We start from the raw sequence: 12,214 nt of genomic DNA, 5'->3' as shown, positions 1-12,214 counted from the left end.
CCATGGGATTCTCCAGGCAGGAATACTGGAGTGGGTTGACATGCCCTGCTCAGGTGGGACTATATTAACTCTAAATTCCCTTTCATCTTTAAGTTGGTGTTCTTCTGAAGGTTTTAAGAGAAAATACAATGACTTGAAGAACAGTTGCTGACATACAGAAACACTGAGTATGACAGATTAGGAAGGCTTGTGCTTGATTATTAAAAGGTCCATGCACTTATTTAAAAGGACCACTCCAAAACAGCTGGCACCAAAAACAGATGTTTTAGGAAATTGCTAAAGCATTCACATGTAGAAGTTACTTACTGGGGAAATACTTGATGGTGCACCTTGGCTTTAGGAAACCACTTTCTATTAAAACTAAGTCACTCTTGCGTGGGGCAGTGCATTAGATAATGGATGGTTATTACTTTTTGCTATTCTTTACCAGATTCATCATTAGAAAGGAAGCATTTTTTTTCTAGAACAGGAAACTGAGTCCGTGCTATAGCAAATGGTTCAAGTTCACCAAATGAGCTAACAAGCAAGAGCAAATTAGAATCTAACATTCTGCCCAGTTCTGAACAGTGAACACGCCACAGCATACATTTCCTCAATTCTACTGAGCATACCATGCAGCAGTCCTAATAGCTAAGAACTAGCAAAAGGCACAAAGGGTTGCCATTCACCATAATCAGAGTTGTCTTGTAAACCCAGAGAAAAGGTTATGAAGGGCCAACATGTAATTGGAAATACATATTTGGCTTTTGTTTCTTATCCAAGAGACACAGGCTTTAAAAAAATTTTTTTAGGGGTGAAGGGTGGAATGAGACTGACTCTTAAAGCTTTAAAAAGAATGCATGCTCAGTTGCTCAGTTATGTCCAACTCTGCAACCCCGTGGACTGTAGCCCTCCAGGCTCCTCTGTCCATGGGATTATCCGGGCAAGAATACTGGAGCAGGTTGCCATGCCCACCTCCAAGGGAGCCCTTAAAAAGAATACATAACAGTAAACTAAAAGTACACCGAGTACTTGATGTAAATAATCAGCATAATTAGTAGGAACTGAAAGCCGAGTAGAAAACCCGAGTTAAGTCGTAGTAGACATTCAGTGTTCTTGCCTAGAGAATCCCAGGGACGGGGGAGCCTGGTGGGCTGCCTTCTATGGGGTTGCACAGAGTTGGACACGACTGAAGGGACTTAGCACCAGCAGCAGCAGCAACAGACATTCAGATGCTCATGGCAAAATGAGTTTCAAATTCCTGCTTGCACTGTCAAAATAATCCACTGAGAAAAAGACCAATGACGTGAATAGAGTCTTTGAATACTAAAACTAAGATAGAGGTCTTTCAAGCTCAGATCTTTCCAGCAAGGATTTACGTTCCCATTCTGCCTGGATGGTTTGGAGGGGATGGCATCTCTGCTTTGCAGCTGCTCTGTTACATGAACTGGCAAAGGCACTGACACTCAGGAAAAGGGTGTTGAACAGGAAGGCAGGTAACACACATGTTTAGACCATAACAATGTGGCCTGTTATATTTTTTAAACTACTGTGAACGGCCACGTCGGAGAAACTCACTACTGAAATAAAGATACGGAGCCCGATCCAGTGCTGGCCGTCCTAACCCAGCCCTCCAGGCTCTTCCTCCACTCCGCTCAGCCTTCCAGAGCCTGCTCAGGGCTCCCTCCACCTCCCAGTAAAGGTTGACAGGAAGCAGCAGCAGAGAGGGGTGGGCAGACTGAGAAGGAGGCAGAGTGTCTGCCCCCACACCCCCACCCCGTGTGGGGCCATGACTTCATTCGGTTGGCGCCATCCCTCAACCAGAGGTCAGGTTCCCCTCCCAGCAGCCCCTCCACACACAGCTCTCACCTTGTTTGGGCTTCTGGTAGCCGTGCCTACGTCCGTGGTGGCCCTGGGGTACCACGTTCCCCTCCCCCGTTCATTTCCCTACCTGTGCCCACATCTCTGTGCATAGCGCCCTCATTAAACCCCCAAATCACCCAGTTTACAGGTACCATCTGTCTCCCACCTAGACTCTGTCTCAAATGCCTCCCAAAGTCAAATTCCATCTTTATCTGATCATTTAGGTCATCTATCCACATCTCCCTTTTATTTGCACATATAATTGAGATTTATGTTTTCAAGAGAAAACTAGCTGGGAGTGAAGGCGCTGATATGATTCTTTTCTCAAACTAACCTCTGATCCAGGAGGATTCTCTGGGTCATAGGAGAAGATTTTCATGCCATTGGGGTGGCAGCCAACCCACAGGTCCCCTGTCACAGGATCCACAGATATGTTATCCACGAGTGTGTCACAGTCCAGAGACTTGTAGATTAAAACCAAAGGGAGAAAGAAAACAAGCAATAAAAAATTTGAAAGGAGATGGAGCAATACGTTAGAGAAAGCTATCGTGGCGTCCTTGGGCACCATACACCTGCTCCAGGGATGAGACAATTCTGCACCCTGCCCATTTCACTGGCACTCAGGGAATTCCTCTAGCTCTCCATCTGTGTTAGTATTTTGCCATTTTCCAGAACGTGAGGGAAGGGGAAGATCAGAAAAACCAAGAAAGACTATTAAAAGTGATATGAAAGCATTTGGACTAACATCTGTGCATGAACTTAAAACCAGAAGTGAAAAAAAAATTTTTTTTCAGTGCAGCATAAAACAGTTCCTTTGAAAACGGCATGTGCAAATGATATTTTTATAAGCATTCTGAAAACAACCAGGAAATGTGGATTCATTTCTGATGAGAGCATCAGTGAAGTGTAGGCTCTTCTTTAATGGCTAATCATAGGCTGTGCAGCCAGAGGAGAAATGGTCACCTGGGGTCTAATTTGTGCCTTGAAGTTGAGGAAAAGTTTCTTCTTCAGCTTCCTGATGTTATTCGACTCCCTGTTCCTCTGCTGTTTATTTTCTAAATATAAGTTGCAAGCATGTGTTGACTGCACAGATTGCTGTCACGGCTTTGTACCAGGATCATAAATAATACCAACGATTCTTAATTCCATCATTCATCATCTTGGCTGCCTTCTACCGGGGAGAAATCACATCTATTTGTCTACCTCTAACTCTCAGTTGGATAAACAATATTACCATGTACCTCAAACAGAGGCCAGCATACCTCAGTGCCCAGAGAGCCTGGAACAATTGGCGGCTACTCATCGCAAAGGCCAGAGCGTGGGCAGACAACTGTGGGAGCCCTGTGCTTTCCACTCAAAACGAGGGTTCTCCCCACCTGGCTGGGAGGGGCAAGGATGTTAAGGGACCTCCTTTTTACCTTCATGCAGTGCCATCACTCATTCCTACCCTGGAAACAGGCAGGTTTGGCCAAGGGAGGTGGTTGAGTAAATGTCCTCTGGCCAAAGTCATCTCTAAGTCTTTTCCATCCCCAAACCCCATCTACCCCAGTATCAGGCATTCTATGCTGATATGTTAAATTCTTCTTCTTTTTTTTTTTAATCAGAGCGTAATTGCTGTACAATGTTGTGTTAGTTTCTGCTGTACAATGAAGTGAATCAGCTATCCATCTATCTATCTATAGGGAGGAGATATATATGTGTATTCATAGGGAGGAGATATATGTGTGTGTGTGTGTGTGTGTGTGCATGCATATTATCCCCTCCCTCTTGAGCCTCCCTCTCATCCCCAGGTGCCGTCCCACACCTCTAGCTCATCACAGAGCATCGAGCTGAGCTCCCTGTGCTTTCCAGCAGGTTCCCACCAGCTGGCTATTTCACAGAGGGTAGCACAGGTATGTCAATGCGCCTTTCTCAATTCGTCCCACCCTCCCCTTCTCACTGTGTCCACATGTCTGTTCTCTACATCCCTGCCCTATTGCCCTGCAAATCGGTTCATCTTCCTGTGAGGAAAAAGTTTGTCTCGGGGCACTGCTACTATCTTTGGAAGGGGTCATGGCCAACCAGTAAATTCCGCAGCAGATAAAAATTTGCAGAGATGAGGGTAGGCAGTAAGAGTGGGAGAAGGACCCAGAAGCCTAGGGTCCCATTCATTCTTCACACCAGTAACAAGCTCCTGCCACGGGCACCAGCTGAGCAAGGGGCAGAACTGTGTTCTGCCCAGGAAGAGCTGGACAGTCCAACAGGGAGCCCATCTTGGCCTCAGCAATAAGCTCTTCCCTTGCAAATGCATGGTTCCCAGCAATACCAACTCACCAACCGCAGGTACAGACCATGAATCACGCTTCCACAAAGTCCAGTGGAAACTTTTGCATGCCTTGGTCAAGGAAACTTAATAAATGATTCTCTTGGGGGAAAACGGTATCCTGTATTAACAAACATCCCAGTTTTTAGAGAACTGAAACTCACTGAAGTGAGACTAATTCATTGACTGTGTCTTGGAAAATGTTTTGAAGAAGGGATCATTTTTACTGTGGTAAAATATGCATAACATGAAAATTTTCATTTTAACCATTTTTCAGTGTACAACTCAGTAGCATCAGTTACATTCAAAATGTCATGAATCCACCACATTCCATTTCCAGACCCTTTCATCATCCCAAACAGAAGCTGTACCGAGTAGCTCCCCAGTCCTCCCTTCCCCATCCCCTGGTCACCCCTGTCCTGCTCTCTCCTTACGAATTTGCCTCTTCTAGGTACCACATGTAAGTGGAATCGTAGAATATTTGTCCTTTTGTATCTAGCATAGGGACTTTTATGCTAAGTATTCTTAGCATAATAACTTTACTTAGCATGTCTTCAAATTCATTGGTGTTCTAGCGTGAATCACTCCATTCCTTTCCAGGGCTGAGGAATATTTCATTCCATGTATACACTACACTTAGGCCACAGACCCGTCCACATTTCATCACAAATCCTAGTAACAACCCAGCTAGTTTCTCAAATTTCTTGGCACCCCAGTAGTAATCAACTGGACTTGATTAACACGATCCTCCAAAAGAAAGAATGACGTTACCTAGTTGAGGAGAGGGGAGGCTCACCTGAATTACTATGTCAGGACACCAGCAGGGTTTTCTGCCAGCAGTGGGAGCCAAACCGGAAATAAACTTTGCCCTCAATCGACAGGAGTAGCACCTTTATCGGTCGGTGTTGTGTGTACCTTGGATGGGGTTTTATTCTTATAAAATCCTTTAAGTTTCAGTTTGCAGAAGTATCTACTGTGATAACCACAATTTGTTTTTATCCCCTCAGCCAGTCTGAGTGTGTGAAATTCCATTTTACTGCAGCAAATACCAAACTGTCATAGCCCTGTCAATGATTTTTAATGTCAAACATGATATTACACTTGACGTGGTTTCAAGGCAATTTTCTCGGAATGAAGCCCCTCACGATGGTCCCTGGTACACCTGACGGGCACAGTCACAGGTGACCGTGAGTCACAGTGCCGTGGGCGCTGCTGGCAGGGCAGGGACCTCTGCGTCTTTTCAAAAGCATCACTTTCATAATCCTCCACTTTACATATACTTCTTCTTTCTGCTTCTTTGTGTTTTTACCCCTTTTGATCCAAACCTTCAGACTGGACCAGAATTGGTACAGGTAAAGATGATCCTCTGAAGAATGTTAATTTAACAATTACTTTGTTGAGTGCCTCCTGGGTGTGGGAACTGTCCCTGGAACACAGAGAAAGTATCCGTCCTATGACACTTATACCCTTGTGGGACAGGCAGACAGACACTGGGGAGAAGGAGAACATGAATGCAAAACGTGTTAGCAAAGGATGCTGAAGGGAAAAAAATAAAGCCATCAAAGAGATAGAAAGTGTGTGTGTGCGTGTGCATATTTGTCTACAGAGAAGCAGTCTAGGGGAAGGCCTCGCTGAAGTGACATTTTAGTGAAATCTGGAAAGATGTGAAGGAGAGAGGTGTGAAGACCTGGAGGAAGAATACCTGAGCAGCGGGACAAGCGCCCCATCCTGAGGAACGACATTGCCAGGGGAGTTCCAGAAATGCTCAGGCAGGAGCGGCTCAGCAGCAGGGGCAAGGGCTGGAGAGAGGCGGTAATGTGACCACCCGGTGGCCGTCTCGAGGCCTGGGCTTTGTAAATACTGTGCTGAGTGCTGTTGTGTGCAAGCTGAGGCTCTTGTCTGTTCCATCAACATGGAGGAGGAAGGGAGAGGGGAGGGAAGAGGGACGTGAAGAACACACTTCCAAGCTGGAAATTCACTGGAACAGAGAGAATCAAAGTTGCATAGACGATGCGTGTGGTCTGCCACTTCCCACTCTGCCGCTGAGCAAAAGTGAACAACAAATGCAGACAATGCTGATGTCTCCTAATAAAGGAGTGAAGAATTGGTTCTCACCCACTCCAATTAGACAATCCTTTTTCCTCACTTCTAATTTCACAAATCAATTAGAATCTAATTATCACCCCCACAAACTTATAATGTTAATACATCTTACCTTCAATGGAGTTAAAGTCCAATTAGCATGCTTTTCATACACATGAATCTTATGAGCCAGAAGTTCAGCTATATAGACATACCTTCAAAGAAGAAAAAGCTACATCAAAGCCCATGAAGGGGAGCAATTCAGAAGGTTACCATGAAGGCATAATAACCCTTCCTGGGGGAGAACTTTGCTTAGAGCCTGGAAAACGGAAGCTATCTTAAAACACACCGGATTCTGAAGGAACTCAATGAGTTGACAGCACACAGGGGACTTTTAATCCCTGAAAAGTTATTTCAAAAGACGCAAAACTAGTTGGCCCTAACTAGTAGGCAAGGAGCTTAACTCTAACGCCAGTTCTTAGCATCTTCGAGCAAAAGCATGATCTCACTTTTCTTGGTTGGTCAACATAATGGCAAGCCCCAGGTTCTGCATTTCATCCCCTTGTTTTAGGCCACAGAAAATCCAAGAGAAGACAAGTGCTTGGCCTGGATCTGAGAGAAGACTCCCTCCCCTCTACGTGAGGACAGTGTCACATTCATCATAAAGATCTCTGGCCAGTCTAAGCACAGTGCCTCCCAGAACAAAGAGAGAAATGACTGCATGATTATCTGCTATTTTTGAAGACAAGGAGACGATATGAGTAAAAACTATGCTGCTTTCTCTATATATGTTACCACCCTCTGAATATGTTACTAAGCATCTAAGTATGCTACAAATGCTTAACGATACGAGATGAAGAGGATTTTATACATACACCGGTCTTACCCAAAGTGTGGTCCCCAGACCCAGAGTTGGTCTGTGAATTGTTTCAGAATGACCACCAGAAAATAACATGAATCAACTACACCACTAAGCCTACTACTTATGAAGCTGACTTTTTCCTCATAGTAACACTTTCTTGATGAAGGAAGCAGTGGCTTGATTTACATTTTGGTACAAACTCTCTGTCATGTCACAAACCAGCGCTACGGATATAAACATACCCCTAAGTTGTTAATCTCATGACACAGTCAAAAATCCTCCTTGAAAGCAAGCAAAGTGATACTAAATGTTTTTTGTATGTACCCCCTCTTGAAATGCACTCCCCCCGACACAGGAATTTAAAAGAGTATGGGTGCTCAGTTGTTCATTTGCATCTGACTCTTGTGACCCCTTGAACTAGCCCACCAGGCTCCTCTGTCCATGGGATCCTCCAGGCAAGAATACTGGAGTGGGTTGCCATGCCCTCCTCCAGGGTATCTGCCCAACTCAGGGATCGAACCCGTGTCTCTTGTGTCTCCTGCATTGGCAGGTGAATTCTTTAGCACTGCATCGCCTGGAAAACCTTCACAAAATAGTAAATTGTGATTTGATATATTTTATCCCCTGGAAATTAAGATATTTTACATTTTCCCCAATTTCCTTTTACTGGAATAACATGCTAGAATGTATCCCCTTTTTTAGAAGATGAATATTCTCTAAACATGTTGAATGAGAATCTAGGGACAAACGTGATTTTTAAGGCGTTCACGTACTTGCGGTCAGGTGACATGCTGATTCCATTAGCAAAATCAAATCCACTGGCCACCACTCGAACATCATCTGGACTGTAGTAAACAACATTTGACCATGCTAGACCCAAATATAATTCCCAGGATCTCATGTACTGGTCAACAAAATAGTGGTCATTGGTGGCATAGAAGTGTTCACGGCCCACAGCGACAAGGTCATTCAAACTGCAATCGAAACACACACGTGTGACACAGGTGGGTGACAGCATGGACCCTGACATGCTCACACACGGCGCTCATGAGTGTATGCTCGTAAAATCAGAGTGTGCGATGGAACCTTCACATCAGCTGTTACAGCCCAGAATTATGTGCGATCAGTCCCGCCTATACAATCCTCAAAGACAGTGATTACCTGAAGAAACCCTAAGAGGTTATTATATCAATGGAACAGAAAAAACCTATTAACTGTATCGTGGGAAAAAGTGCTGTGGTGTGTGTGTGTATAGACAGACTAAACTCCACAGACATTAAATTAGTCCAGGAATCATTATCCAGGCCACATTTGTTTATGCTCATATAGAACAGTTCAAGGCAGCACCAGACAGTGGGAAAAAACCCAGCTATCTTGAGACTCGCGTTTTAGTTACAGCTCTGCTACATGGGACAACAGACTGGTTCCAAATCGGGAAAGGAGTACAAGGCTGAATATTGTCACCCTGCTTATTTAACTTATATGCAGAGTACATCACGTGAAATGTTGGGCTGGATGAAGCACAAGCTGGAATCAAGACTGCTAGGAGAAATATCAATAACCTCAGATATGCAGATGACACCACCCTTATGGCAGAAAGTGAAGAGGAACTAAAGAGCCTCTTGATGAAAGTGAAAGAGGAAGAGTGAAGAAGTTGGCTTAAAACTCGACATTCAGAAAACTAAGGTCATGGCATCTGGTCCCATCACTTCATGGCAAATATCTGGGGAAACAATGGAAACAGTGAGAGACTTTCTTTTCTTGGGCTTCAAAATCACTGCAGATGGTGACTGCAGCCATGAAATTAAAAGACACTTACTCCTTGGAAGAAAAGCTATGACTAACCTAGACAGCATATTAAAAAGCAGAGACATTACTATACCAACAAAGGTCCATCTAGTCAAAGCTTTGGTTTTTCCAGTAGTCATGTATGGATGTGAGAGTTGGACCATAAAGAAAGCTGAGCACTGAAGAATTGATGCTTTTGAACTGTGGTGTTGGAGAAGACTCTTGAGAGTCCCTTGGACTTCAAGGAGATCCAACCAGTCCATCCTAAAGGATGGACTGAATATTCATTGGAAGGACTGATGTTGAAACTGAAACGCCAATACTTAGGCACTGATGCAAAGAACTGACTCATTGGAAAAGACCCTGATGCTGGGAAAGATTGAAGGCAGGAGGAGAAGGGGATGACAGAGGATGAGATGGTTGGATGGCATCACCGATGATGCGATGGACATGAATTTGAGTAGGCTCTAGGAGTTGGTGATGGACAGGGAAGCCTGGCATGCTGCAGTCCATGGGGTTGCAAACAGTCGGAGACGACTGAGCGACTGAACTGAACTGAACTGAACTGCTACTATTAGCTGTGTGATCTAGCAAAAGTTAATCATTTAACATGCCAGGGCCTCAGTTTACTTATCTGTTTAAAAAAAAAAAAAAAGGAGGAGATGGACTGGTCTATCTTCCAGACTTACAGGGTCACTTTCAGCTGTAAAGTTTCATGATTCTAAACAGAGTGAAACATCCGTGAGCGAGAAAGCTCAGAAATAGGATGCGGTGGCATTTTTTATTGCTGTTGTTCTGATTTTGATTCTCTCTGTGTTACTGAAAATCTAAGCTATATCAGTCTATTTTTCTGCTTTAATAGGTACAACTGTGAGCACATAAGTGAGTCATTCTGTGCTGATTGAGGTGACAGAAGTTCCTCTGGGCCATTATCCAGGACAGAATTATCTCAGTTCCACTGCCGAGGGCGTCACGGCCCAGCACATCAGCTCTGACGCCACCCCGGGCTCCTGGGCATCTTTGATAAGCATACAGAGCCTCAGTTTTCTCATCTGCAAAGAGAGGTTAAATGATTTTCCCAAAGTCATACAGCTCATTAGTCTAAGACTAAGGGTCAGCATCTTCATTTGTGGCGTTGCAGTGAGAATTACAATGAGACAATGCCTGCCATCCGCTTTGCAGTGAGCCTGCCGCTCACAAAGCCTCCATCAATGGTAACCACTGTTCCTATCCGAGAAAGGGGGTCTAGGAATTTAGGATTAGTCTGTATGGGCTTCAGGCAGAAGCCTGCAAAGATGTTTTTTTTTTTTTCTTCTCTTTTTAAAAGGTAAATGTACGAAATTAGTATGTTTTTTAACCCTTTGCTGTTTTTCATCTTAAAAAGAGAGCAGAGCAGAAAGGTTTAGAGTCATAGTTTTGAAATCTGATGAGCTGCATTTGAACCCTCCATTTGTGGCTTGCTGTCAACGTGGTATGCGGCCATGGCGTGTCAGTATGCTCTGAGCCTCTCCGTATTTTGGAAGGTTGGGGTATGAATAAAATGAAATAACTAATCAAAGACTTTGGTACCATGCCTGGCATATAGTTCATGATCAATAATGACCAATAATATTATTATTAATAACCTGTTCTATTATAATAGATTAGTCATTGGAACATTAATGCTATTCTGTTGTTGTATTAGTCGCTCAGTTGTATCCTACTCTTTGTGACCCCGTGTACCACCAGCCTCCCCTGTCCATGGAATTCTCCAAGCAAGAATCCTGGAATGGGTTGCCATTCCCTTCTCCAGAGGATCTTCCAGATCCAGGGGTCAAACCCGGGCCTACCCACATTGCAGGCAGATTCTTTACCATCTGAGCCACCAGGGAAGCCCATTAATGCTATAGACAACCATATAAACAATCATTGAATACAAAGATGAAAATATACATGGCTAACCCTCGGGTTGGGAGAGCAGAATTTTTGTTAATTGTGACACTAACTATAGTTTGGTTCTGTATTGCCAAAGATCAATGCATTTGCAATTGCAAGTAGTCATGTATGGATATGAGAGTTGGACCATAAAGAGGGCTGAGCACCGAAGAATTGAAGCTTTCAAACTGTGGTGCTAGAAAAGACTCTTGAGAGTCCCTTGGACTGCAAGGAGATCAATCCTAAAGGAAATCACCCCTGAGTATTCATTAGAAGGACTGATGCTGAAGCTGAAGCTCCAATACTTTGGCCACCTGATGGGAAGAGTTGACTCATTGGAAAAAACCCTGAAAAATGCTGGGAAACATTGAGGGCAGGAGGAGAAGAGGGCAACAGAGGATGAGATGGCTGGATGGCATCATCAACCCAATGGACATGAGTTTGAGCAAACTCCAGGAGATATAAAGGGCAGGGAAGTCTGGCGTGCTGCAGTCCATGGGGTCACAAAGAGTTGGACACGACTTAGCTTTTGAACAACAACAACAAAAGGAAAAAAAACAAAAAAAAAGCCCTAACCCTAGGAAATCGGACAAAACTAAGATTTCCAAGGTTAAATGGTAAAAGAAATAGCTCATTCAACTTTTATTATCACTGTCATTTCTACCATTAGTCCGGCTTCTCTAGTCCACACACCTTCCCCTAATTTAGATCTCGGTATTTGGCACAGTCTCCAGACAACTCAGTGTCCTCATTCTCTTTCCAAAATACATTTGTTGAGTGAAGGTATGAACAAACTCTCCCAGCAGAAGCTGGTCTCTGAACTTGCATGCAGATGAAGACCTGGGCTGTAGTTTGTAATGGTCACCAATTGGTTAATTTGCCTTCATCCAGTAACCTGATTTCTCTGCAGTCTCAGTTTCCTCAGCTTCAGCCCCATCAGGTAAGACAGGAGCGGGAGAGCCCTAACACTGAGCAGGTGCTTTGCTAGACATCTGCAAGTACATACCACATGTTTTAAAAGAAATCCAGATTCACACATTCTGAGATAATTGAGTTCTGCAGGTAAATTATTCAAATAAAGGTTAAGAGTCTAAAAAGACCATAACGATTAGAGGATAAAAACTGTGTGGGAAGATAGTGTCAAATTATTTTCTGAAATCCATCATTACCTCATAAACAGAACCCTAGGGCTTCCCTGGTGGCTCGGCAGTAAAGAATCTGCCTGCGATGCAGGAGACATGAGTTCCATCCGTGGGTTGAGAAGATCCCCTCGAGAAGGAAACCACAACACACCCGAGTATTCTTGCCTGCAGAATCCCGTGGACAGAGGAGCCTGGAGGGCTGCAGTCCCCGGGGTCGCAAAGAGTCAGATGTGACTTAGCGACAAAACAACAGCAAAGTCAAGTGAAGATGTCAGTTTTGTG

The 12,214-nt window shown here is 44.1% G+C and overlaps 1 protein-coding gene across 1 annotated transcript in view; it reads right to left on the bottom strand.

Annotated features, from left to right (window-relative positions):
* PON1 (paraoxonase 1) overlaps nucleotides 1-12,214 on the bottom strand; it is a 33,641-nt gene that overhangs the window by 1,259 nt on the left and 20,168 nt on the right. The window contains exons 6-8 of the mRNA XM_086397780.1: nucleotides 7,862-8,062; nucleotides 6,360-6,441; nucleotides 2,177-2,305 (exon numbers count right to left, since the gene is read on the bottom strand). Coding sequence (XP_086253906.1) covers nucleotides 2,177-2,305; nucleotides 6,360-6,441; nucleotides 7,862-8,062 — 412 coding nt within the window. The remainder of the gene's footprint in view (nucleotides 1-2,176; nucleotides 2,306-6,359; nucleotides 6,442-7,861; nucleotides 8,063-12,214) is intronic.

Source organism: Bos grunniens, chromosome 4 (genome assembly GCF_055505025.1).
Source record: "Bos grunniens cultivar Pamir isolate PY7600 chromosome 4, Bosgru_T2T1.0, whole genome shotgun sequence".
Classification (NCBI taxonomy): domain Eukaryota; kingdom Metazoa; phylum Chordata; class Mammalia; order Artiodactyla; family Bovidae; genus Bos; species Bos grunniens.
Note: the sequence above shows the minus strand (reverse complement) of the source record. Positions and strands in the feature narration are given on the sequence as shown.